The 26,625-nt window shown below is 38.3% G+C and overlaps 1 protein-coding gene across 1 annotated transcript in view; it reads right to left on the reverse strand.

The window, feature by feature from the left end:
- The window catches only part of itpr3 (inositol 1,4,5-trisphosphate receptor, type 3), a 36,557-nt gene that overhangs the window by 5,926 nt on the left and 4,006 nt on the right, over nt 1-26,625 (reverse strand). Inside the window, exons 3-50 of the mRNA XM_017468374.3 lie at nt 25,693-25,814; nt 25,412-25,498; nt 24,061-24,219; nt 23,781-23,879; nt 23,248-23,331; nt 22,873-23,019; nt 22,551-22,646; nt 22,409-22,453; nt 21,488-21,627; nt 21,261-21,360; nt 20,922-21,082; nt 19,572-19,713; nt 17,551-17,712; nt 17,171-17,343; nt 15,762-15,881; nt 15,422-15,604; nt 14,976-15,227; nt 14,615-14,759; nt 13,950-14,094; nt 13,446-13,642; nt 13,244-13,364; nt 13,093-13,147; nt 12,818-12,983; nt 12,430-12,708; nt 12,224-12,304; nt 11,998-12,117; nt 11,315-11,437; nt 10,936-11,136; nt 9,432-9,683; nt 8,393-8,518; nt 8,150-8,275; nt 7,639-7,759; nt 7,243-7,424; nt 6,995-7,143; nt 6,734-6,842; nt 6,249-6,336; nt 5,473-5,648; nt 5,203-5,365; nt 4,495-4,679; nt 4,173-4,373; nt 3,902-4,012; nt 3,554-3,649; nt 3,358-3,465; nt 3,185-3,271; nt 2,963-3,073; nt 2,655-2,847; nt 2,259-2,378; nt 1,171-1,343 (exon numbers count right to left, since the gene is read on the reverse strand). Of these exons, the coding sequence (XP_017323863.1) occupies nt 1,171-1,343; nt 2,259-2,378; nt 2,655-2,847; nt 2,963-3,073; nt 3,185-3,271; nt 3,358-3,465; nt 3,554-3,649; nt 3,902-4,012; nt 4,173-4,373; nt 4,495-4,679; nt 5,203-5,365; nt 5,473-5,648; nt 6,249-6,336; nt 6,734-6,842; nt 6,995-7,143; nt 7,243-7,424; nt 7,639-7,759; nt 8,150-8,275; nt 8,393-8,518; nt 9,432-9,683; nt 10,936-11,136; nt 11,315-11,437; nt 11,998-12,117; nt 12,224-12,304; nt 12,430-12,708; nt 12,818-12,983; nt 13,093-13,147; nt 13,244-13,364; nt 13,446-13,642; nt 13,950-14,094; nt 14,615-14,759; nt 14,976-15,227; nt 15,422-15,604; nt 15,762-15,881; nt 17,171-17,343; nt 17,551-17,712; nt 19,572-19,713; nt 20,922-21,082; nt 21,261-21,360; nt 21,488-21,627; nt 22,409-22,453; nt 22,551-22,646; nt 22,873-23,019; nt 23,248-23,331; nt 23,781-23,879; nt 24,061-24,219; nt 25,412-25,498; nt 25,693-25,814 (6,782 nt within the window). The remainder of the gene's footprint in view (nt 1-1,170; nt 1,344-2,258; nt 2,379-2,654; nt 2,848-2,962; nt 3,074-3,184; nt 3,272-3,357; nt 3,466-3,553; nt 3,650-3,901; nt 4,013-4,172; nt 4,374-4,494; nt 4,680-5,202; nt 5,366-5,472; nt 5,649-6,248; nt 6,337-6,733; nt 6,843-6,994; nt 7,144-7,242; nt 7,425-7,638; nt 7,760-8,149; nt 8,276-8,392; nt 8,519-9,431; nt 9,684-10,935; nt 11,137-11,314; nt 11,438-11,997; nt 12,118-12,223; nt 12,305-12,429; nt 12,709-12,817; nt 12,984-13,092; nt 13,148-13,243; nt 13,365-13,445; nt 13,643-13,949; nt 14,095-14,614; nt 14,760-14,975; nt 15,228-15,421; nt 15,605-15,761; nt 15,882-17,170; nt 17,344-17,550; nt 17,713-19,571; nt 19,714-20,921; nt 21,083-21,260; nt 21,361-21,487; nt 21,628-22,408; nt 22,454-22,550; nt 22,647-22,872; nt 23,020-23,247; nt 23,332-23,780; nt 23,880-24,060; nt 24,220-25,411; nt 25,499-25,692; nt 25,815-26,625) is intronic.

The following is a 26,625-nucleotide window of genomic DNA, read 5'->3' on the forward strand; positions in this document are numbered from 1 at the left end:
TAATCACACTATTATACTGTGGGAGCTTTCACCACATTTTGCGACAGGACACACGACAGTGGTCAACCGTTTGATGGCAAACAGGAGAGCACGGCTGCATCCAAAACCGCGTACTTACCTACTATATAGTAGGCGAAATACATGTATCTCAGCTACTGTATAGTAGGTAAGCACGTGGTTTTGGACACAGCCCAAGGCTTCAATTAACTGCACTTGAGGCTTTCATAAAACTAAAACTAAACACAGCCAAAACTGCATATGGTCCCATAATGAAGACAAACTGTGTGTCGATACGTGAAATTCTGGAGGGAACGTCGGACGACGTGACGTGGGGATGTAATGACGTGTGCCGTTAATCGATCTATGTTCTATAACATGTAAAACGCGACCATGAAAGGAGTATTCTAAAAGCGACTCATGTAAACACCTTAATCACAATATTATTTTATTCAGAATAAGGTCAATAATTAGATTACTTCTGTCCATGTAAACGTAGTCAGTGCCAAATTTCACTAATGTCGTTTGTGGCACTGAATTGCCATAAATCCCCATAGCAATATTCTAAAATCTAGTTGAAAGAGTGGAGGCTGTTATAGCAGAAATAGTGTGTGTGGGTGGTGGTGGAGGGGTTTCGTGAATGTACTCCATATTAATGCACTTGGTTTTGGAATGGGACGTTCAACAAGCACATATGGGTGTGATGGTTAGGTTAGGTGGCCAGATACATATGCAAACAATCCATTAAAATCATGTTTATTCTTTTTAGCCATCATTTAATCCTCCTAGTCTGTTCAGGCCAAGGCACTAAATGTAGAACGATACTTAAAACATGTGTTCATCATAAAACTACATGCTTGACTCAATTTCATAGAGGTTACGACCTTGTGAAATATTAGTGCATAAAAAAACAACACATCTTTGATTATATTGATTAATATTGATAAAGTAATAAAAATTGTTTATATTGCTACAGTAAATATAATGGATATTTCTTTTTATTTTATTTTATTGTGCTACATTCAGAAGAGCTTACCCAAGTCACTGGAAAGTAGTGAAGACAACATCCTTCAAGCCAATTTCTTTCAACTGTTCATTGATACCTTGTTGTATGTGAAAGCCAAATACAAAAGATCCCTTTGGTCACACACCTTGCTGATGTTTCTGACTTACATTGATAGTTCCGAGCATGAAGAGAGTAGGGCCAATGCCAAAGTGGTAGATGCAGCGCAGGATGACCGCCACGGTGAGAAGCTGCAGACCATAGCGCTGAGTCAACAGACCCAAAACGGATAGGCCCGAAAAGGCCCAGAACAGAAGGTACAACAAAGAAGAATCAATGGAACCTGAAAGAAGTCGGAGCCAAGCATTAAGATACTGATTCTGATATTGCAACATTATTAGGTACACCCACCTTGCATTGACATTTTTCAGATAAGTCTACATGCAGCTGCACTCTGTAGCTATACAATTACTGCCTGTATGATGATCTGACAGCTCCCTTACCTGATAGAGAGGCCTGTAAGACCACTGATGACCCGATTATGTGATTGGTGGATTATTAATTCCATGCAGCAGTGACACTGAGATGTCTATAAACCCCAGCAACACACACGCTACCATAGCATTATCAATACCATGCTGAGAAAGATCCAAGTTATATGTGGTCAACATTGATTCTATTGTGGCCCTTTTCACTACTAGACAGTGTATAGCTATATACACTGTGTATAGCTACAGATAGGTCACGGTCGCTAGGTGTATTCTGTACCTACAAAGGGGCAGAGGCTCAGTGGTTGAAGCTTTGAGCTATCAATCACAAGGTTGTGAATTTGAATCTCAGCACTGCTAAGCTTCCACTTGAGGAAGGTCAACTAACCTTCATCTACTCAGCTCAACTGTAAGGTCACTTTTAATAGAAGCATTTATATTTATGGCATTTGGCAGATGCCCTTATCCAGGTCAACTTATATTTATCTCATTTATACATCTGAGCAGTTGATGGTTAAGGGCCTTGCTCAAGGGCTCAACAGTGGCAGCTTGGCGGTGCTGGGGTTTGAGCTCTTGAGCTTCCAATCAGTAGCCCAACACCTTAACCACTGAGCTACCAAAATCAACTGCCAAATGAGTAAACGTAAATTTAGAAATTGCACATGTCTGGTAGATCTACCTGATAAAATACCCAGCAAGGCAGGTGCACCTAATAAACTGGCAATGTATATATAAACATATAATATGCAGTAAAGAATTTGATGATGTACTTTGGCCAGTGTCAAATGGGTAGAAGAAGGCAATGATGAGATTGATAAAGACAGCCAGGTTGAATGAGATGGTGCCCCATAGTGACATTCGGCCAGAGAACCAGTACAGCACTGGCATACCTTGAAAAGACAGAGACCTGTGAGTAGTCACTTTCTACATTGAAAATCAGAAGTCTAATTGAACATCTCCATCAACATTATAATTTAGTTAAAATTATACCAAAGCATTGCTATGAAATAAAATTTTGGTCAAATCCCAATTATTCTTCTTTTCTGGCTATTTGCCAGTATTCAGCCTCAGAGACATCAGACAGGTTTTCCCATACTCTAGTGAAGAACCTTATTGTAAATGTTTCAGAACTTCTCAGATGATAAAAGACAGAAATCAACACATACTGCGTAGCTTCTTCTGCCACTCCATCTCATTATGCAGGAATGAGGTCTGCTCAAAAAAGTTTGTGACTTTGCTGCCCTGCTCATCAAGTTCTGTGGTTGTGAAGACACGGAACTTGGACTCTTCTGTCAGGTATTCACAGATTGGGTGGAGAGGGTACACAATCTGCTCCATGCTGCGATCCTCACGAACTATCTGATGTAATGCAATTGTCATACTCAATTAACCCAACTGTGAATGGGTGGAAATTGCTTAATGGGGTTCTGAAAGCTTTGCAGAAGTGTTATTGTAATGGAAAAAAAAAGCTAACCTCAATCTGAGCAGTGTGTTTGGCGTAGTGCTCCAGTGGATCTTCCTCTTTAACCTCTGCTGGAGCTGAGGATTTCAGCATTTGGGATAATCCCCTGTTGTTCAGACTGAGCTACAGAAAAAGCAAGAATGTAGTCATGAAGACCATTTGAGTGATAAATGTCTGTTTTACTCATCATAATGATTAAAAGCGAAAAAGGTGGCGGTCATTTGAAACCCTTACCATAGAAGAGATGCCCTCTTCAAGCTCTTCTTTTGACTTTTTTGGTGGCTTCAACAGGTTAAGGAGAGTCTTATTGTGCCGTGCCAACTATACAGAATGACAAAATTGAGGTTTAACATTCTGAAGCGCATTCAAGAAACTAAGTTATGGTACATAATTGGTCAATAGTGTACCTGTAGTGCCAGGATGTAGATGTTGTGGCCGACTTCCCTGGGTGACACCTCTACATCCTCACAGTCACAGTCAGTCTCCTGCACATAAGCCTTCTTTATCACTTCAACCTGTTAGCCAGTGAAGACATATGATGAGTACTGTATATTTGAATTTGCAGATCTTTGACTCTGGTGCACAGCCAGGTAGTGGACTAACCAGTTCACGGGGTCGAAGGTTAATCAGAATCCTTTCTGCGTTCTCACTGTCATGGCGGCTCTCCATAAGAGCAAGTAAAAGCTTGGAGGCGTTGTCCTGCCAAGAAGCACATTACAATAAAGATACTAACCACATAAACTTCCTCTTATGCATTAAAAATGAGGAAACCTTGCATCACCTTTGTCTTAAGAGAAGTTCTGTATATGTAATACTGTGTGTGTATAATGTATAATATATGTAAGCAATATATAATGTATAACATGAGAAGCCAGAATGTTAGAAATGATTAGCATGACTGATAGTTTTAGTCAGATAATTAGGTACAGCGATATTGCAGCAAGATAATACCTTAAGCTGGAGCACCAACTCCATCCGGTAGCGACACAGAGGGCTAATGTCATTCAAAATCAAGGCAGTGATGATGTCAATTCCATTGCACTCATGAGTTACAATACAAGTCTTCAAACAGACAGAACAGAGAAACAAAATCAGCACAAAATTCATCTACGTGTCCATTCATACAAATCATTAACCTACTACAGCACCTGACATAACGTGTGTGGCTATGTAGGCAGTGAAGCGTTTATAGAGTCAGGCCATCTGTGGTTAGTTTTCTGACCTGGTTCTCCTGGCATGGTCCCTGGCAATACTCTGTGAGCGTCTCCAGTGTCTGTGTGATCAGCTCTACATTGTTCTCATTGATGTAGAGCCCCAGCAAACCCAAGCCACCTGTAGTGCTCCCACACATGATGTCCAAGAACTGAAGTGTCTCACAGACCAGATTATAATTTGTCTTGTTGTTCTGACTGCGAAGGAAATTCTTAAAAAGCGATATTAATGGGATTAGTACGGAGTTATATTCTGCCAAAAGGGCTTAACAAAATTACCAAAACCTTTGGGCAAAATGTAAGGATGTAAAAACGGATGAAGCAGTGGCTGACCTGTAGGTCTTGGTTGTGGTTTTCACAGAGCAGCTGAAGGAAGCGTAGAATAGGCTTCATGATAATGACTGTGGGGCCCATCTCAGTGTCCACCTCCTGCTGTTCAGCCTGGTTAGAAGGAGCCAGGGCAATGGGATTTTGGCCATACTGGGCTGCTTCCCCTAGTGGATACATTGCAGGGGCCCCTATAACAGAAGACAGAATGTTAATCATTAACATTCTCCTACTTTACAGCACATTTCATATGTGGTAGTAAACAGTTAGACAGTCATGGTCTTTTCCTTTCATCTTGCCTATTGTTTAAAGGTGCTAGATCATGTATTTGAGGATTTTTTTTGTGTGTAATTTCTTTGTGTCAATGTAACACATTGCATGTCATTTTAACTCTGAAACTCTTGCCTGTATAATTTTAACAATTTGCACAATGCTGTTTTCTGTCTCTCTATCCCCCATCTTAACTGCATGATATTCATTAAGTTAAAAAAATTCAATTATAGTCAATAAGAATGCAAATTCATCTCTCATGCAACACAGAAAAAATCTCTGGTTTAGAACAGCATGTAAAACAGGGAGGATCCTCTTTACCACTGCACTAAACAAACCACACTAATCTAATTTTCATACTACACAGTAGGCCATTTGACAGCATAGTAGGTGTATCTGTTTTTTAAGACCACTCCATAAAAACTTGTTTCTGTGCTTTTTCACCTGGTTCCAGCTCTTTTTCATCTTTGGCTTTGTGGCTCATTTCACCAACACTGACTGAAGTGGAGGCTTTCACATCCAACTGTGCAGTTTTCATACGATCGTTGAAGACTTTAAAGAACTTCTCAGACTTGTTGTCCCCCATCATCAGTTTGTAGAAGGAGTTCTGGAGTGTAAAAAAAAAAGGCTTAAAGCTTAAAAAGGTTTAGATATTATTAGTGTTGCTGAAACTAAGAACAAAGTAGAAGTCACATGGCCAGTGACTATGAACACCTGTATTTCAGTGTTGCCTCCCTCTAACAGACAGATGGCTAGCTGGATAGCCTCTTGGAAGATTTTCTCATTTTTGGAGCTTGTAATGATGTCTGTAAACAATTTTGTGCCACCCTCTCTATCCAGACGACACTGTACTGCAGCCACAGCAGCCCAGTCTCGCTCTGCCTCTCCACCTAATGATGTATACATACACACACACACACACACACACACACACACACACACACAGACAGAGACAGAGAGAGAGAGAGAGAGAGAGAGAGAGAGAGAGAGAGAGAGCTCAAACCAGACATATCTATGCTTGGCCCATTCCATCCTCTTAATAATCCTCATTTTCCCCCTGATAGTGTGGGCTTTTCTAGACCCCTTAGTTACTTTTCAATGTGCTGTACCAAATTTGTAATGTGTTTGGATTAATTTTTCTATTATATCTTTGCACAATACAAACATGAAAAAACAAGACATAAATGCAATGACTGAACTGATACTAGTACACCAACACCAACAGGACATTGTCCCATCATCTAACATAAGTGTCTATGGGTTGTTGTTTGTTTGTTTTTTTCAAATCCCCTTAAAGGACATTACAGAGCAAGTACATTTAGTGTCCATTTTCTGACTTTTCTGGTTAGATAAATGGTACACACCCATCATAACAGCAATTCAGATTGATGTTACAAGTCCCTTAGTCGCTATAACTCCAGCATGTATCCATTTAAAAAAATATGACTTCTTTCTCTACTATAGTATGAATTAGTCATAGCTGCACAAACCTCCAGCTCCGAGTTCAGCAAGATCAGCTTTCATGCTCTTTTTGTTAAAGAGATAATTTTGCAACAACACCTTTCTCAAGGCAATCCCCTACAAAAAGAAACATTCACACTCATTAGTGAATAAACAGTGGACAAGGAAGTCCAATAGACACAAAATTGTAGCACAAAACATATTGTTATCTCAAAGTTGAAAGTAACACTGTGTACAAATCAATGGCTGGACAAAAAAAAAAGCTAACACTAACATAATCTTACCATAGTAACCATTTATCCATAGTAAATAGTTCACTAAACAAGTGCACTTTTTGTTTTTAATAACACACTTTAAAAAAACACTTTAGGGTACCAATTAGAATCTGAGAATAGTTATAGTCCTTAGATGCAAAGATTTAGGTATTTAATTAAAGGCTTGTTTGAGACTTGTACTGTAAATACAACCATGTTCAAAAGCTTTTGGGAATGTACATCATGCTTAAACATCCAACCTTCTCATCAAAGTCCAGGTTGCGGATTAGCATCTCCTGTAGAGTCTTGAGCACCTTGATGCAGAGGTTTTCATCAGAATTCATCAGGGATTTGGTGTGCTGAATTAGTCTGGAGGATAGAGAGAGTAAGTAAATACATTCCTGCAGATACACTGTACCATGGGCAATCATGTTAAAACATGGCTTTTTATTCATTTAGAGGTCTTTAAATTTTTCATGACATTAATCAAGGAGCAGCATGTTGATGAAGAGATGCCTCACTTGGAAATGAAGCCACCGGATTCACAGCGGTTGCGAGCGTCAGAGCCTTCAAGAAAGAGAAGCTCAGGCTGGTGCAGGACGTCCACTAATACAGACAACTCTGCATTAACCAGCGGCATTAACCGATCCTCCAGCGTGTTAATGACATCCTACAAGAACACCAAGTCAGCCACCAGAATTTTATTAAAAACATCCTACTCTAACCAGAATTTTACTTAATTGGTTTCATACAGCTCCTATACACAAACCTGTAGCTTTTCAATGATGTTCTTATAGTCCCATGGGTTGTTCGGGCCGGTGGGTCGCGTGGATCGTGTGTTACTCTTGTAGTTGAGGTTGGCACGGGCCAGAGCATTCATTGAACTGTTGCTCAGCATTACATTAACAAGGGCTTCCAAATCCACCGGCAGACAGATTGATCGGGTCTTAGCTATAGAGAGAGTCAGGACAAATTCTGCTTTAGTTTTAAAATTACAAATACCATACTTCATATTTTTGATCAACAAAATAACATGTTTTATCCACTGTTTAAACTGAAAAAGATGAAAAGATTTAACCTAACATGATTTATCTCGAGAGTCTGCTTTTAATTGCAGCTAAGCCTTTTTGTGTCAATAGTGACAGAACAAATAGCTCTGCTATACCAGTCACGGCCAGAGTTCGAATGCAGTTGTCCACTAGTCCCTTTTGCTGGGCCTGAAGCCAGGGACAGTCCATCAGACGCATGGTAGACTGCAGCAACTTTATCAACATATCATGATGAGACTGGAAAATACACAGATCAAAATAATGACCATTAACTAGAATTTGCCCCTCAGTGCTTAAGAATGTGGGTCAATACCAGTAACGAGCTTGTTCGGCAGATTCCACAACATTAAAATATAAACTATAAACTGATAAAAGTATGACATGCCATTCATTAATAAATAAATAACTTTTACTGTTGGCAAACTACTTTGGAATAAGAAGAATAAAACATATCAGGATGTGCTGTTATTGGAAAATAATCAATTTTGGGTAACAGCATCATACCACCCGTCGTGCATGTCTCTACTGCCATTAGCTGTTGCTTTAGATGTGTGAATTCAAACAATGAATTATGTCAAAAGTATCAATCATAATGTTAAAACAGCACTGGCTGTTGTAGTGGCTCACCTGCAGAGAGGTGCTGTTTTCAGAGAAAGGTGAACTGAAGAAGGCATTTATAGTATCCAGTACAACCAGGAAGACATACTTCTCCAGAACTGGGTCTTGCAGGCGCTTCTCACGGTTAATACACATCTAAAGACAACAGTTATTATCAGGGGGCTCCATTCCATATAACAAAATAATAAATTGATCAGGTCTGACAACAGCTAATGCGAGTTATTTTAAGATTGCCTGTAGGCTGTGTCTTACCCTAGCCATGTCTATGAGAAAATCGTCAAACAGGTTCCATATGTGATTGCTGGTATAGATCTCCTTCATTTCCACTTCTGTATCCACATAGCAGTGGTTCACAAAATTTACATAGGCAATTTTCACCTGAGACACAAGACAGCCGTGATAAACAGTGAGCACTTGCAGAGTCCACAAGCAATAGGGGTATCCAAAACTTTTTCCCCTTAAGAGGCCACATAAGAACTCAAAGTGTCTGATCTCTGTGATGTTAACAGTGGCATGGCTGTTGGTACCAAATGGGCTGGTTTGAGTATTTCAGAAACTGTAGATCTCCTTGGATTTTCACACACACAACAGTCTCTAGAGTTTACACAGAATGGTGCGGGGGGAAAAAATCCTGTGTGCAGAGGGTCTGCAAGCTGAAACACCTTGAGAGAGATTAGTGGAGAATGATGAGACTGGTCTGAGCTGACAGGAAATCCATAGTAAGTCACATTGGGTTCCACTCCTGTCAGCCAAGAACAAGTATCTGAGGAAAGCAGGGGCACAGACTTACTGCCATCTTAAACTATCCAGTTTAACTGTCAGAGTGGAAACCAATGTGGTCTTGTGCTGTTGTAACCCATCCACCTCAAGGTTTGTAATATCGTGCATGCTGAGATACTTTTCTGCTCACCACAGTTATAGAGTGATTAAAGGAATTACTGTATCCTTCCTGGCAACTCGAACCAATCTGGCCATTTTCCTTTGACCTCTCTAATCAACATGACATTTCCACTTACAGAACTGTCACTCACTCAATGTTTTTGTGGTTTTTAGCACCATTCTGTGTAACCTCTAGAGACTGTTGTGTGTGAAAGTCCCAGGAGAACAGCAGTACCATGTATCCGTCACCTATCATACATTCAGAATAGAGAAGCCGCAGGCCAGTTAACCATGGGCCTCATGTTGTTCACAGAATGCCTCATTTAATCAAATATTTGTAAAGTAGCTTGAAAAAGCATAATTTTATTATATTAATTGATATTAGGATTATATCCTATTGAAACCATGCTACCTCTGTGATGCAGTCCTCATGTGTGACGACTCGAACAATGTCCTCCAGGGGCAGCAGTGAGGTGCATTTTATCTCTGTGTAGACGTTTTTGCCCTCAGCACACGCAGCCAGCAACTCCACCAGGGAAATATGGTATCGGAGTGGGCTGTGCTCCTGCACCCCCTCTCTAGACTCAATCATGAGCTCCAGCATTTTGGCAAAAGACTCATTATCATTGTAGAAGACCACGACATCATCACCTAAATTTGATAACTGGAATATAGATCAGGAGATAAAATCAGAGATTAACATCATTAAGTGTGTTTAATTATATTAAACAGATTTCTAACCAAGGGAGTAGGATCTTTAACATTTCTTAAGAATGTTATGAGATACTGTCAATGTCCAAAGCTGCATTTATTTTATTACACATTAAAGCTAGTGGGCAACTTCACATTTGAGTATACAACACTGATATCTGTGTTGATATTGAGATTTTAGTGGGGTAACAATGATTTAAAAGATAGCATTCAATTTGTTGTCCCATGATATCCCCAGTCTCTGTTTTGACTGAGACTGTTTTGAAGCAGTAGATAATTGGGTAGTCAGTGGTAAATGTTATATTTTAAACAAACATAACATGGCAAATAGTATTAAGCTCATGTGTTTATTAGGTGCACCTTCCTTACACCTACACTTATTGCCACTTTCATCAGGATAACTCACCATATACTGTAGCTCATCTTCTAGGTATACAATTACTGTATCCACTTCTGCTCTTGTGCAAAATTATTTGAAAGAGACCATTGCAGTACCTCTGCTGACCAGGAGAATAATTGGATAATGGACCATTCTCAGCACGACAGGTAAGGACATGTTGGTGTGGTGGCGCTGGTATGAGTGTATGAGTCATGGATGAGGGGAAAATAATCCACCAGCCAATAATATCCAGGTAAATTAATCATCATCAAACTAGAAAACGGTTACAGAAAGTGTGCATGGAAAAGTGACAACATCCCAAAGTGTAAAATAGGTGGACTAACAAGGTAGATGTGTCTAATAAAATAGACAGTAACAATACACAGTTCTTATCAACACTACTGTACCAACAATGTACTGTTTACAGCATTTAGCTGTTGCTCTTAGAGTGATTTACTGAAGTGAAGTGGTGATTGTATGGTGGTCTCTTTCCATTAATGGAACAGGTACTGTAGATGAGGCCTGGCAAATTGTGCAACAGATGGGCTACTTTCAGTAATTTTATACCAACAAAGTGCACCTATATGGTTGACATACCTCAAGATGATAAGGCTAATAAGTGTAATTACAAGGGAGGTGTGCGTAATAAACTGGCAGTTGACAGTACATAAAATGCAGAAGCCTCAACATTTCAGAAACTCTATATAAAAAAATAAATAAATAATGTATTTATTTTAAAAGCTGAACAGTAAGGGTCTATTTTACAATCCTCCTAATGTGAACATTGTATATAACACGATACCATACTTTAGTTGTTAACCCATACCTCGGTCATGATCATATCTTGGCATTTCTTCACATACTTCCCCTCAGCCTTGATGATAGTGTGCAGGAAGCTGAGGTACTGTACATGGCGCCCATGAGTGGACAAGCAGTTCATAAAGTGTTGGAGGACATTCTCACTGATCTCTGAACAAAGCTGGTAATTATTACTGAAGATATGTTGCACTGTCTCTGCTTCTAGAATCTGGGGGGGGGGGGGGGGGGGGTTAGACCCAGAGAATTTTAACATCATTAGTTCTCCATTAGTTCTCATTTGTATTTATAGTTAAGTACTAAATTTGCTTATACTGTATACATGTAGCATGCATACAGTGTGACCCTAAAAATAAAATCCTTCAAATAGACCCCATGATTGAGCTTACTCCAGGGGTAAGAAAAAGGTTCAGATGTTTGTGGAGCAGAGCCTGATTTTCTTGGTTTCCAATGCAGAATTTCTGCAGGAAAAGGTGGGTGAACTTAATGATCTCTTGCATTTTCTTGTCAGTCTGTCAAAAAAAAGAAAGAATAAATCAGAGTCACAATAGGCATATGAGTAAGTATGTTTTGTACAGAATTCTCCATCATACATAACAGAAGAAAGACTATACAATCAGCTCAATATCTTGTCTTTAATAAATTAACACATTAAAGCTAGGTGCTATTACATTTATGGCATTTGGCAGATGCCCTTATCCAGATTGACTTACAATTATCTCTTTTTTATATATATATATATATATATATATATATATATATATATATATATATATATATATATATATACACATATATATATATATACACACATATACACATATATATACACATATACACATACATTATATATATATATATATATATATATATATATATATATATATACACATATACATACATATACACACACACACACATACAACTGAGAAGTTGAGTTAGGGGCCTTGCTCAAGGGCCCAGAAGTGGTAGCTTGGCGGTGCTGGGATTTGAACTCACAACCTTCCGATCAAGTCTAATGTCCTAACAGTACAAACTGTGAGGCTGTGATATGCACAGTACGACTACCTACCCGATCATAAGAGACCTGCAACAGGTCCAACATGACTTTATGTGCACCCATGTTTTTCAGAAGCCTTTGCTGCTTCTTAAACACCCCAGAGTTGCACATCTTATTTAAGCGCTCCAGGATCTAGATATGAAAAAATAGGCGTTATTTTATTTCAATCCACAGCATTTATGCTCTCAGAGCAACCTCAACGCATCTTAATTCAACCTCAATCAGTAATTCAACAAACCTCCTTGACATTTTGATAGCTTTCATTACTCTTCTCAAGTTTTTCTTTGGAAGGGCCAGGTTCTACGATTGCAGCAGAGGCCTAGGGGGAAAAAATACTTTCAATATACAAAAATAATATACTTTCCTTAGAGGAGTATTGTGATAAAGTTGACTATATTTCTAATGTGGTTAAATTTGGCAAACCAGTAGTCATGCTGAGCTCACCTTATCATCTTTTTTATCCTTTTTCTCTTCCTTGTCTTTTTTCTCATCCTTGGCTTTTGTCTCTTCCTTGTCTTTTTTATCTTCCTTATCCTTTTTCTCTTCCTTATCTTTTTTCTCATCCTTGTCTTTTTTATCCTTCTTCTTATCTTTCTTCTTGTCTGAGCCGCTTTTCTTGACCACCCAGAGCTCAGACTTCTCCACTATAGTCCGCAAGCCGTCCAAATCACGCTTAATGAGCTTGTAGTTGTCCACATCCTGTTCAGAAATTAGGAGCTGGACCTGAAGAAAAAACAATCAGTATATCGAAATTTAGTCAAGTGATAGTGGACCGTCAGCCAAATGATGCCTTTGTGTTTGTCTGAAAATGTGGTTTGTCCTTGTGGCTTACCTGTTTAAAGGTGTGTAGGACTTCCTGCCTCTGGCTAAAGTGTTTGAAGAGGAGCTGCAATGCCCCCGAGACCAGCGGAGGGTACTCATGCATGATGAGATGGATCAGCACACGCAGAAACATCCGTCCTCCCTCATCATCCACCTCTAATATGCTGTTCGCTTTCCTAATGGGTAGCAAGTCCAAACATGCTATTCAGAGACAAATAATTACACTGCCATAATGAATACTTATCAGCAATAATGTGGAAAAAATGAAGACTATTCGCCACATACCCAACTCCAAACATGGCCTCTGCCTGCTCCCCTATGTACTGCAGGTTGATGGTTGCTGTCAAAAACAAAACCATGCGAAATCAAATGAAATGCAAACCACCAGTAAATACATAATTATACAAATAGTTGTTGCTTTTTGAGTATCATTTACCTGCATTCTCCACTGATGATGTTGCATCTGCGTCTGCCATGGGATACAACTCCGCAAACTCCTTCTTAAATACGGAGAGCAGGAAGGACAGTCTGTAGTCCAGGCGCACGTTCAGGATAAACTGCACCCCAACAGAATCAATTAGGGATTAGAGGTCCCGATTATATTGGCTTTAAACATAAACATGGATATAAAGTCACACCTGTAAGATTTCCAGGATCTTCAGTTTGGTGTCCATGACCGTGATGTCCTGGTTGTCAATGCTGTCCTTAGTGCGCGTCTCACCATCCATACCCATCATGTTACGGCCACCAGTAAGCATCATGGACTGCTTTCTGCTCAGCACCATGGTAGACATCATCTGGCCCATTCCATGGATGGAGCGCCGGATATTCTTAGCTGAGATGAATTAAAGAACACAGCATATCCTATGTGAATAACCTGATATATTGCTGTGTAACACCCCTGATATCAATATATAAGCACAGCAATATAGCAATATATAAGTTATAGGCAATCAGGTATTTACTTATATGCATTTCGTTTTGCTGTTATCTCAACAAATGAAAAAGACTTTTATTACATGTCTTTATAGCTAATACCCTGGTAAGTTCAGTTCTTGTTCAACCTGTAAGACTTGAAACAGTCTACACTTGACACCCTGACACGGTCACATCAAATAATGGCAAGTGTTATCAGTACTTACAGGTGCCATCATCACTGAACGTAGGACTGGCTACAGCAGGGTTGGGAATGCAGTCAATGATACCCAAAAGTGTGCGTGTCAGCCGTAACAGCTCAAAGAAGCTGTAGAAGCCGAAGTAGATCAGATGTCTGGCAAGACTCACAACCTGAGAAGGGACACAACGTGACTCTAAATGAATGAATCATTGTAGAAACACCATGTTAATTTATATGTACATTTATTCATTTAGCAGACACTTTTATCCAAAGCCACTTACAAATGAGGAAATACAATCAAAACGATATATCAATCGGAGAACAATACAAGTAATGCTACCATACAAGATCTTTTAATTGAGTTCTAGAAAAGCAAAGTGCGCAGAATAGAGGTATAAGTGCCAGAGTAGGTTTTTTTTTTTTTTTTTTTAGGATAATGTGGGGTTGGCGTTTTAGGGGTTAGTTAAGTGTTCAAGGAAGAGGTGGGTCTTTAGCTGTTTTTTGAAGATAATGACAGATTCTGCTGTCCGGATTGAGATTAGAAGTTCATTCCAGCACCGAGGGACAGTTAGTGCGAAGGTTCTGGAAAGGACCATGAGCCATGCTGAGTAGGCACTACTAAGCGCCGGTCATTAATCAATCACTTAATTAATTGTATTACAGTAATAAAGGACTTCATCCGAGTTGTACCTCATATGTTAATTTATTTTTCTCTTCATCAGCAAAAGGCAAGACATCATTAAGAACGTTGTTGAGATACTCCTCCATAAAAGCCATGGTGTTGGCAAACTTGTTCTTCTTGTTGTCTCTTGAGTAGTCCATATGAGAATCATAACTAGAAAAAAAAAGTGACTTGGATTTAGGCCCAACAACTTCTGTACAATAGACAAACTCTACAAGGCACCTACTTTTTCATCATCATACATTTACATGGTGTTTTGTAAGTCACTCTTGCTAAATGACTAAATATAACACGGTGGTGTCCACATTAAAGTGCAATACTCATATGTCAATAATCTAATCTCAACAAATGATGTGCATGTGATCATACTCCTTGATGCTGATGGAGGTGGGGATCTCAGTCCAGAGCCGTGCGAACTTAATGGGAGTTACAAGCTCCTGAGGGTCACGGTCTACATGGGCGTGTAGCATAAGTCTACAGAAAGAGGCACGCAGGTCATATGGAAGAGTCTCATCCATCATGCAGAGAAAAATCAGCTCCACATCCAGATACTTTGAGATCTCATTGATAGCCAGATACTGACGGTCTGAACACATCTGAGCATATAGCTTCAGCTGATACCTAGAAAAGAAAAAGATCAGGTCATACATTATTGTGAGCCATGAAGTAAATGGATAAAACTAGTTTTTAAAAGAAAACTGTAAGTCTCTGTACTAAATATTATAAATCGGTTAGATTACTTCGATTATCATTACAAAGTATGAACATTATTTCTACAGCAGTTTTTCCTCACTTTCTCCTCCAGAAAGGAATACCTGTAATACGTCAGCACACTCTCATCATGGGTGTTTCCTTGTCTCGCCTCATGTGCAAGCTGCCGAATGCTTTTTGCATGAGTCTCATTGGATTTATCGGTCCAGACCAACCATACCTCATTCTCCTCTGCATATTCCTCGATATATCCAGACGGGTGTTGGCTGACCTTAACAGGACGTCGTCTGCACACACATACGCATAACTGTAGGTGTTAATCAAATCAGGCAACAATCTACTGACTGATAGAGTTACATAGTATTTATATGAGCTGTCAAAATAGTAACATCCAAGGCCTATTTATAATTTTCATAACTTTTCAAAGACTTTTAAGGAACTTACTCTGTTTTGATAAGAATATCCTGGTTTTTGGGATCTAGCACACATTTGCAGATCAGCTCCTGTGTCACTGGGATGGCAACATAATTCGATACACACAGGTCTGACAAGTAATCCAGAAACCTAGAGCAAAATTGCATTGTTACAAAGACCTCCACTGTACAGTCAAACATAAGCCATTACATTAAACAAGCCAAACGTTTACTGTTCACTGAAACTTATTATTACAATTTAGTTTTTAATTACAACTTATTATTACAATTTATTACTGCAATTTAGTAAAATGTTACATACCCTTAGGACAAAATAAAAAAAAGACATGGTAATTTCAATTCTAGATTCTAAGATGATTACTTCATTATAAACAAAACTGGGCAGATTAAATAAATAAATAGATAGAAAAAAAAGTTTGCATTTCACAGGACTGTAGTCAATACTTATGCAATCACAACTTGGTAAATGGTCTGCACTTATATAGCGCTTTTGTCCAAAGCGCTTTACACTGTGTTTCACACACTCACACACACACTCACACACACACTCACACACACACTCACACACACACTCACACACACACTCACACACACACACACACACACACTCACACACACACACTCACACACACTCACACACACACTCACACGGTAGCAGAGCTGCCATACAAGGCGCTAACTTGCCATCAGGAGCAGCTTGAGGTTCAGTGTCTTGCCCAAGGACACTTCGGCATGTGGAGTCACGTGGGCCGGGAATTGAACCGCCAACCCTACGATTAGTGGACAACCCGCTCTACCACCTGAGCCACAGCCGCCCACAAACTTTTATTTGTACCTTTTAGATACATGCAGATAAATGAACACATTTAAACAGGAGTTGATGAGCAAGAGTGCTGCTGTACTGGATTCAGCAGGTAATCACAGCCATGTTGATTAGCACAACTGCGAGTGTGATATTGCTTATATGAAACAGATCTATTAACAATAAATTAATATAGAGTAACAGACAATATGAACATATATATTTTAATTATTATTTTATTTTTTTAAAATAAATATTTGCCCCATCTCTGAAAATAGTTCCCAAAGAAACCACAGCTTATATTAAATATCCTTTTGGAACACCGTTTTTCAAATGAAATTACTGGTTTGAATGAACTGTTGTATAATGGTCACTAAACAATTTTTTTTTTTGCCTAAAGTGTAACGTGACCAGTTACCTTAAATGAATTTGACATCCCTGCTTTAACCTCTTCACAATACACCCACAGTTCATTTTCAATTTCTTGCACATAAATTGCAAAAAAAGAAGGACATTTTCCTCTTCTTTTACCCAGAAATAATGGGAAATGCAAACTGAATCTTGGAAACCACGCAGGATGATGATTAAAAGAGAGTTAAGACTGTAAAAGCACTGACCTGGGCTCCCTGTTCCTGCGCACCAGGTTGACAAAGGTCTCAACCTCAGTTTTAGTGATGTGTTTCTCTAATAGCTTGCGGTTGTTATGCAGCAGGGCTGTGATCGTGTCCTCAGCCAGAATGTCATAGCCAATCTGAGACTGCATCAACCCGAACTGCTTGGCTATGTCCTCCTAAAGACAGGGAAAAAAAGAAAGGAGCTTTATGTTATCCCACATCAATTGATATCAGCTATGACAGCTATGACTATGTTAAATGTAATTACACTTCTAACCCCTTACATTACATTTTCGGTATAATGGTATGTATCAATTACTTCCTCATCACTGCAAGGACATTTACAAACGTCATACACATAGTATTGTTCTGTGCGTTTATACCTGGTTTTTGCGGTAATCCTCCTGGGAGTGGCGAAGGATTCTGTAGCAGAGCCGCAGCATGTACTGATATGGAGCATTCTTCTGATCAGCCAGTTCCTCTAACTTCAACAAAGGGGGCTCCCCTCCTCTTTCTTTAAACGGAGTCTTAATGATCCCAAATATCTAAAACAAAAGAAATGAAATAGCTACAAAATCTGACCTAATGATGTACAGCAGGGATATGAACATAACCAAAACATAACCATATATATATATATATATATATATATATATATATATATATATATATATTACACATACATACACACACACACGCTTATATATAAATGTGATTTGTTATTTGTCATGACTATCAACGAATTAATAATATGAAGTAGTTTTTTTTTTCTGCAAATATGTACTTAGTTTGACTTGTACATTAAACAGTCTGATGTAGCGGGCACAAAATCTACTTGTCCTAGGCACATGGGCCACTGACACAGTGCTGTGAAAAAGTATTTCTTCTGTTTTTGTATATTTTATTATCTCATACTAAACTGTTTCAGAAACTAAAACAAATCTAAGATAAAACAAAGGCAAATTGAGTACACACAGGATACAGTTTTAAAATGATAATGTTATTTATTGAACCAAAAAATGGTTATCAAATACTAACTGGGCCTGTGTGAAAATGTATATGCCCCCCATTTACTAATTCCCCAAATCTATGAAACTGCATTCATAATGGGGTTCAGCTGGACTAGACACAACCAGGCCTGATTACTGCAAACCCTGTTCAATCACATCAACACTTAAATAGAACTTTTCAACAGCATGAAATTGGTTAAAAGGTCTTACCCAGTAACACACTATGCCAAAGTTGAAAGAAATGTCAAAAATGATTTGGAAGAAGGTGCTTGAAATACATCAGTCTGGGAAGGGTTACACAGCTATTTCAAAGGGACTCCAAAGAAACACAGTGAGAGCCATTATCTCCATATGGAAAAACTCGGCACAGTAGTGAACCTTCCCAGAAGTGTCCGACCTTCTAAAATTCCTCCAAGAGCACAGCAATGACTCATCCAGGAAGTCACAAAAGAGCCAAGGAAACATCAAAGGAACTACAGGCCTTTCTTGCATCAATTAAAGGTCACTGTTCATGACTCCACTATCAGAAAGACACTGGGAAAAAATTTCATCCATATTAGTGGCGAGGTGAAAACCACTGCTAACTCAGAAGAACATTAAGGCTCATCCGAATTTTGCCAAAACACACCTTGATGATCCTCAAACCTTTTGGGAGAATGTTCTTTGGATTGATCAATCGAAAGTGGAACTGTTTGGAAGACAGGGGTCCCATTACATCTGGCGTAAACCAAACACCGAATCCCACAAAAAGAACATCATACCTACAGTCAAGCATGGTGGTGGAAGTGTTATGGTGTGGGGATGCTTTGCTGCTTCAGGACCTGGGAAACTTGTAATAATTGAGGGAAACATTAATTCTGCTCTCTACCAGAAAATCCTAAAGGAGAATATCTGGTCTTCAGTCCGGAAGTTGAAACTCAAGCGTAGCTGGATTATACAGCAAGACAATGATCCAAAGCATAGGAGTAAATCCTAGAAGTAAGTGAAAGACTGATCTCCAGTTATCAGAAGCATTTGGTTGCAGTTATTGCTGCTGAAGGTGGCACAACCAGATTTTATGTTTAAGGGGGCAATTAGTTTTCACATGGGTGATAGGTGTTGGATAACTTTTTTTGCGTCAATAAAAATAAAATAAAAACTGTATCGTGTGTTTACTCAGGTTGCCTTTGTTTTATGTTTGGAGATCTAAAACTATTCACTATGAGATAAAAACATAAAAACAGAAGTAGTCAGGATGGGGCAAATTCTTTTTCACAACACTGTACACACAGCTGTTTGGACATGTGCTGTTCAACCTTTGTTCAATTAATTCTACAAGGTCAGCCTGGAAAACATACTTTTTAGCACTCTCAATAATCATTATTTACAGTGAAATGCAGAGCTCATAGACATACCTGTTTGATAATATGCTGCTCCCGCATTAGTTTCTGCCTCTCACGGTTGGCTTTGGTCATCACCACATCCAACACGGGCTGCCCAGTGTTTGGCTGATCCACCACAAAAAACACAAGGTCCTCCAGCAACTTAATGGCATATCTACACAATAAAACATTCAGGAAAGAAAGAGATACAAAGCTTGTTAGGGTTTCTGTCTATTTTTATCAGTGTACAGTGGAAAGAAAATGAATACATCCCCTATCAAAAAATGTTTTTGTTTTTTTGTCAGGTTCTGTAAACTTGACAGAATTTAAATTTCCTCATTTCTTAAGTATACACCTCAGAGAGTCAGTACTTTGCAGAGGCACCTTTGGCAGCAACTACAACTACCAGTCTTTTGGGGTAGCTCTGTAAAACACTGGCAAGCCTGGGTCACATTCTTCTAAGGCAGTGATTTTCAAAGTGGGGGCCGCAGGGGCCACCCGGGGAACCTCAACAATTTGGTGTGAAAAATAAATTCTCACTCTCAGACAACCACACACACACATACACAATCAATTCCTAATGTAATGTAAATATGTAATTATTAATAAAAAAAAAAGATGAATATATTCAGAAGTCTGTATTTTTAATGTTTTAAAGACATCTTACAAAAGGGGGGCCTCAGTCAAATGTTAATGTCATTTGGGAGGCCTTGCCCTGAAAAGTTTGGGAACCCCCGCTCTAAGGCACACCTTAGAGATTTTCCCCCACTCATCTTTGCAGAACTGTTTAAGCTGGGAGAGGTTATTTGATTTTCACTGATGGAACCTGATGGAAGTTATTCCATAGATTTTCAGTTGAATGTATGTTAGGCCTATAACTAGGCCACTCGAGAACTTCCACCTTCTCTCGAACAAGCCACACCATGGTAGCGTTGGCCTTATGCTTGGGGTCACTGCACTATTAGAATATGAATTTCCGACCCATTTTCAAACCCTGGGTTTAAGGGATGTTAAAATAAAGGGAGTGTAGTTATTGATATTGTAGTTGTTCATTAAATATATATATATATATATATATATATATATATATATATATATATATATATATATATATATATATATATATATATATTGTTAACATTTCACTTTGACACTGAACTTTTGTTAAGTACTGTGTGTGGATAAAAAAATTATTCTATTTTAATTCCATTTAATAGGTCAACTACATTTAAAAATAGTTCAAGTGTGTCTATTCATTTTCTTTCCACTATAACTCAAGCTTCATCTAGAGCTCACATAAGTGCATGTCTCTAACTACACTACAACAGTGAGATGGGTTTTATTTTAGGTTTCAGCATTTTAGCTCTTATGTGTTTACTTGACCTTCTATCATTTGGACAGAGATATCCAGCGGTAAATTTCTCCACCACTGTGCTCAACATGGCACTGGCATCGTTAGCAAAGTCCAGATCTCGAATCTCCATGGTGGGCACAGAGACGATGGCAAACGCCTCTTTGTCCTCTTTAGTGGCACAAGTTCCCAGCTATAAGGAGAGAAAAAAAATTAGCTATAAACACATCACTGTCAAGTTCAAAAACTTCCTACAAATTAATTGTCATACGAAATCATGAAATTTTGCGATGATAACACTTCAATTTACTTAACTGTAAGAAGTATAATGTTTACAAGGACAGGATAAATGAAATTGTGAATGTCCTCACCATCAGGCGAATGGGCCTCTCTTCATCAATGTCAATAGGCACATTGGTGCTATGGATCCATGTGTTCGTGCACAGATGTCGGAAACGTACGTAAGAGTTTCTGTAAGGAAAAGAACAAAACATTGGCGCACAGAGCAACTGTTTAAAAATGAAGAAACTTTCATTTTAGTCTATACATTAGACTATATGCACGATTGTTATTTGTCCAGACAGGAACAAAACAGCACCTTGGCACAAATGAGTCAGTCTTCTGCAATGTGGTCGGGTCCAGTTCAAATAGAGAGGCAATGTCATTCCCATGAGGTACTGCAACTAGTTTATATTTTATCCGTTCCCCCAAGCTCTTCTTGTTGTTGCGACTGGTGTCCTAAGGATGCACAGAAAAAGTCATAAAGACGCAGGCCCACCGTATCATTTAGTCTTGTTATTTTTATGACCAACGGTGCAGGTAGTGACTCGGCAAAGCGTGGAGCAATGTGAAAAGGGGTTACGTTAGAATTCATATATTAAGCATATTCCTGATTAGGGATGTGGGGTGGGAGGGAGGTGTTACTACTGCCTCAGTGATACACCATGTGGCCAAAAGTATGTGGACACCTGACCATCACACCCATGTGTGGGTCTTCCCTACAGCCACAGACACATTCCAAAAACTAGTGGAAATGAAACCAATTAAGAATGCATTTCACCTCCTGGAGACTTAAATATCAGGAAATGAAAGCTGAAAATGAAATGAAATGAAGTGAAATAATGATCTATTGTCTCATAATCATCTTTTGATCGCAAACCCAAATGTCTTCATGTATGTGTTAAAAAATAAATAAATAAATAAATAAATTAAAATAAAAAAAAGGATTGGCACTGCATGTAAAAAGAGGCAAATCACACTCTATCAACTGATTTTGAATGTCACGCCCACTGTTGCATTGTTCTCTCCAAATCTGAGCAGGTGCATTAATTTCTGACAATGAAAAATAGCAAGTGAGTGCAGATGGGAAAAAACTGGCTTACTCTCAACCAAATTAGTAACATGTCAGTGCTACACCACTAAATTATGTTTGCATATGAACCTAGACCACACGGAAAAGGAGCAAAAAAAACTGAAGCATAGCATTAAGCATGGTGAGTGCATTAAAACCCCAGCCTACCACTGGTTGTACTTCAGGAACGTCCCCTTTGTAACCTGGGTTTTCCTGAAAAAAAAGAAAACAATTTAAGAACCCATTGATAAAACCATTGAACTTTACAAAAAGGACTTTATTATTTCACATTTTAAATGAGTTACTTTACCTCTGCTGCAAGATACTGGCCTGTGGCCAGATGTTTGAAACGGTAGAGACTATTCCAGTGACCTGCTCCTCCTCGACACGGGTCATGATGTACCACCTACCAAAAATACCCAGGAATTAACAGACGTTAACAAAACTTCAAGTGAAAATAATCCTAAATTTACACAGCCCTCTACATCAGACTGTTTAATGTACAAGTCAAACTAAGTACATATTTGCAGGAATTGTGCTAAAACCACTGAACCTATACTTAATTTAGCAACCGTTATGAGTACCATTTACACTAATTTAGCACATCTTATTTGGATAATCTCTTACTGTACCTCCACTTCCCATAATGCATTAGAACTGGTGGCTGAAGTAGCAGACTGACGCAGTGTTGTACGCAGGAAGACGTGCAGCTTGGATTTGTAGCCGTCACAGGTCAAAAACTTCTCTTGCTCAGCATGGAAAAGTCGGACTACATCTCCCTATGCCAGAAAAGAAGGAAACCTCTGATTCTGCATTATGCTTCGCTGATAGACACACTTGCTGTTTAAACTAGCATTAAAGCCATGGGAGAATATAATATGTATGTGTATTCGAAGGTAAAAACAAAGCTCAGATCGTTCATATCTCTACAAACATTCAAATGGTGCATCTGATTAATGAGTGAAAGACATCTGTACAGATGTGATGGCAATCTAGAGTGAACTTACTCCTTTAAGAACTTCATCTCTGTGGTCATTGAACATCATGAACAGGCTGATCTTCCAGCTAGTGTTGCCATTTACTGAGTTGATCTGTAGGGGGCAGACTCACACTTATGTAGGCATTTGGGTGACTCATCAACTTTTCTGTTTGCATATTGTCCTCTTTTTACATTTGGATTCAAAATGTGAGCATTTTTAGGTTCTTCAAAATCATTAGGTAACTCTTACACCTCCCACTCTTGTAACTACATACCTTCATATAGGGAAATAAGTATTGAACATGTCATCATTTTTTTTTTTCAGTAAATATATTTCCAATGAGGCTATTCACATGAAATTTTCACCAGGCATCAGTAATATCTCAAAAAATCCATGAATATAAAGAAATCACAACATTAATGTCCATAAATAAAGTAATGTGTAATAAACTGAAATGACACAGGAAAAAAAACTTGTATATTTACAGAAATTATCGAATACTATGCTTTAAAATGAATATCACTTCCAACAGGTTTCATATTAAAAACAAGCAGGTGCACCTCTTTGCATCCAGGGTGATCGCTGAGCTCATAGTTGCTGGCATGAAGAGGCTGTCCTGCATTAACTGAGTTCAGAATGACTTTGTCTCCAACCACCACCTGAAAATTTAAAATTCATACATTCATATATTTAAAAACAATGCAGGATTTCTTTATCGCCAGCCACACAACTAGCCAAATACAAATGGATTCATAAATCAAGACTTCCCAAAACTTGTTTTTTTAATGGTAGAGTTTGCATTTATTTGTTGGTGTACATGTGTGTGTTAAAGTAAATTACATTGTCTCCGTTAGCCCTGAGCTTCCAGAAAGGCTGGATGAACAGCCAGGATCCTTCATTACCAGTCGAATCCAGAGTGACCCGCATGGCGTTTTTCTCCAGCAGAGCCGGCAGGCGCTTGTTAACTGTCAGATACTTATTGCTCTTCATGTGCAATAGCTAATAGAAAACACACAAAATGACAATGGTTTGGGACAACATTGGGACAATGTGGGATAACATTGAGTAGAAACTTAACATATTTGTAAACTACTATCTAAATCACAAATCACTGATACCAGGGACATGTAATCTAAAAGGGCCGATTTTTTATTGCAAAACTTTATGGTGTGGTGGGAGTCCATAATAAGAGAACTTACTGACCCCTTTGTGGCACCAACCTTCAGTGGTACTGTCTCTGCAGTTAGAGAATTTGAGTCAACAGATAGACTGGTGACACCTTGATTTATTTTTTTAAAACTTTTCAGACTGTCTATGGAATTTTCATTTTCTTGTTAAATTTCTGTTAATAATCTTAATTAAAGGTCATTAACTGAAAGATGATGTGCATTTCAGAAGTGTTTACTCAAAACTCCTCATACAGAATCTTAGTATTGTGAGTCTTACGATGATAAATGAATATCCATGCTATTTTTTCCAAAATCAGTGTTATTAAATTCTATACTTCTCCAAACTCTGGCAGGCATGTGAAAAACTAACTTTTTAAATCTATTTTTACAATAGCCCTCATTGCAAATTTTCTTTAAACTCTGTAGGAACTTTTTTATTTTAAGACACTGTGCTATATCAGGGAAAAGTTCTGTTTCCTATACTGTAAGCAGAGCTGCTCATATCAGTAACTGTCTTGACTAAGGAAATGTCCCAGCATTTTATTGCTCTCTTGAGTTTATATACTTTGGTTGTGTGTTTCACAATGTGGCAGAATACATTATCTTATTTACTCTCCACTATCCCATTCACAAGTCCTGGCAAATTAAATGACATACTTCCCACCCAAGTCTTTTAAGCACTGTGCGTTGAAACTCTTTTGTTTACAGATACAAAGGCAAAAAAAACCCACAACAACAATGTTTGAGTTCTGAATTGTGATTGTGTCATGTCAATAAATGGCGCTTTAACAGGCTTACACAAGGGTGTGGTTTTCTCAAACAGGTTTACTTTTCACATATTACAGTTCAGCAACCATCTTGTTGGAAAGTTACCTGGCACCACAACACCCAGGCAAGGGACATACAACAGTGTGTGTGGTCATGAAAAAAAGCGTCTTAGTATTATATGAATATTACTGTGTAATGAAATAACAACCTTGTTGTATCTTATCAGTTTTAAGAAATCACATAGTGGCTCCTACCTGAATAATGCTGCCATACTTAACTACATCACCATGGACCTTTTTATTCTCTGCATCATTCTGCTTCTGTTCCAGATTGGATGCATGCTGAAAGAAAAAATATTTATATATACACACTGTATATAAAATGTTATTTGGATTTAAATAAAAAAATATTAAACAGTGTTGGATGTAAGATTTATTCTCTGTTGCATTCTGCTACTGACTGGAACAACGTGGACATGACCTTCAAATAAGATCATGCATATTTAGCATAATATTACTGTACATCTTAGTCTCACCTGCAGTTTTTGAAGAAGTACAAGGTCCGCAATCTTGTCTTTCTCATGTTTGGCCTGCTTTGCTTTCCAGTATTGCTTCTGAGCAGAATAGCGGTTCATTGGATAAACCTTGAACAAGCAGTCTGTCAAAAAAGGAATCGTTATAGAACTTTTCATTTTTCACTTAAACATATCTGTGCATCAATTTCATTTGCAATCATTCATCAAAATGTCCCTATTCTGATAAGCACCTAAAACAATTTTTCCTGTATTGCAAGGTTTAGTGCTGAGATTGTGAGAGAATAATAACGTTATGTGTAACTGTAGATGAAAGCCTTTACTACTAGAAATGTTAGGTTCAATCTTAAATCAATAAAAAAAATAAACAAGTCGGAGAAATAACTTGAAAGGAAATAAACACAGAATACACTAGTTCATTAGACAAGGAGAGATATGTATAGAAAGTAGGCTAGTGGCCTAATTTATGATTATTAATATAAATCTCAAAATCATAATCAAGCAATACAAGTAATCTATGTAAGGATTACAAAAAAGACATGAATGGAATACCTCTGCCAAACAAGAACACATATGTATTGATTAGATATTTCCTGAGACTTATCAATGATAGAGGATAATCTGCCAGATCATCAACATAACATATGATGGCAGTGACATTAATATTGAAAGATGACAGTAGGAAATAATAAACCTAAGACCAATAAAATTCTGGTCATGTGACAAGCTAGGAAAATACCAAGAACAATTTTTGTATCTTATTAATGTGGGAATTATGTTATGTTTGAGTAATGCTGGACTTTTTTTTTATTCGATACGTCAATCTAGTCGTGGTGTAAACCTGTTTACAAAGATAGTATTGACAGCAGCAAAGAAATATCTAGTTTTACTATTGAAATCAGCTGAACCTCCATAGATGACACATGGCTTTAAAAG

Source organism: Ictalurus punctatus, chromosome 5 (genome assembly GCF_001660625.3).
Source record: "Ictalurus punctatus breed USDA103 chromosome 5, Coco_2.0, whole genome shotgun sequence".
Taxonomy (NCBI): domain Eukaryota; kingdom Metazoa; phylum Chordata; class Actinopteri; order Siluriformes; family Ictaluridae; genus Ictalurus; species Ictalurus punctatus.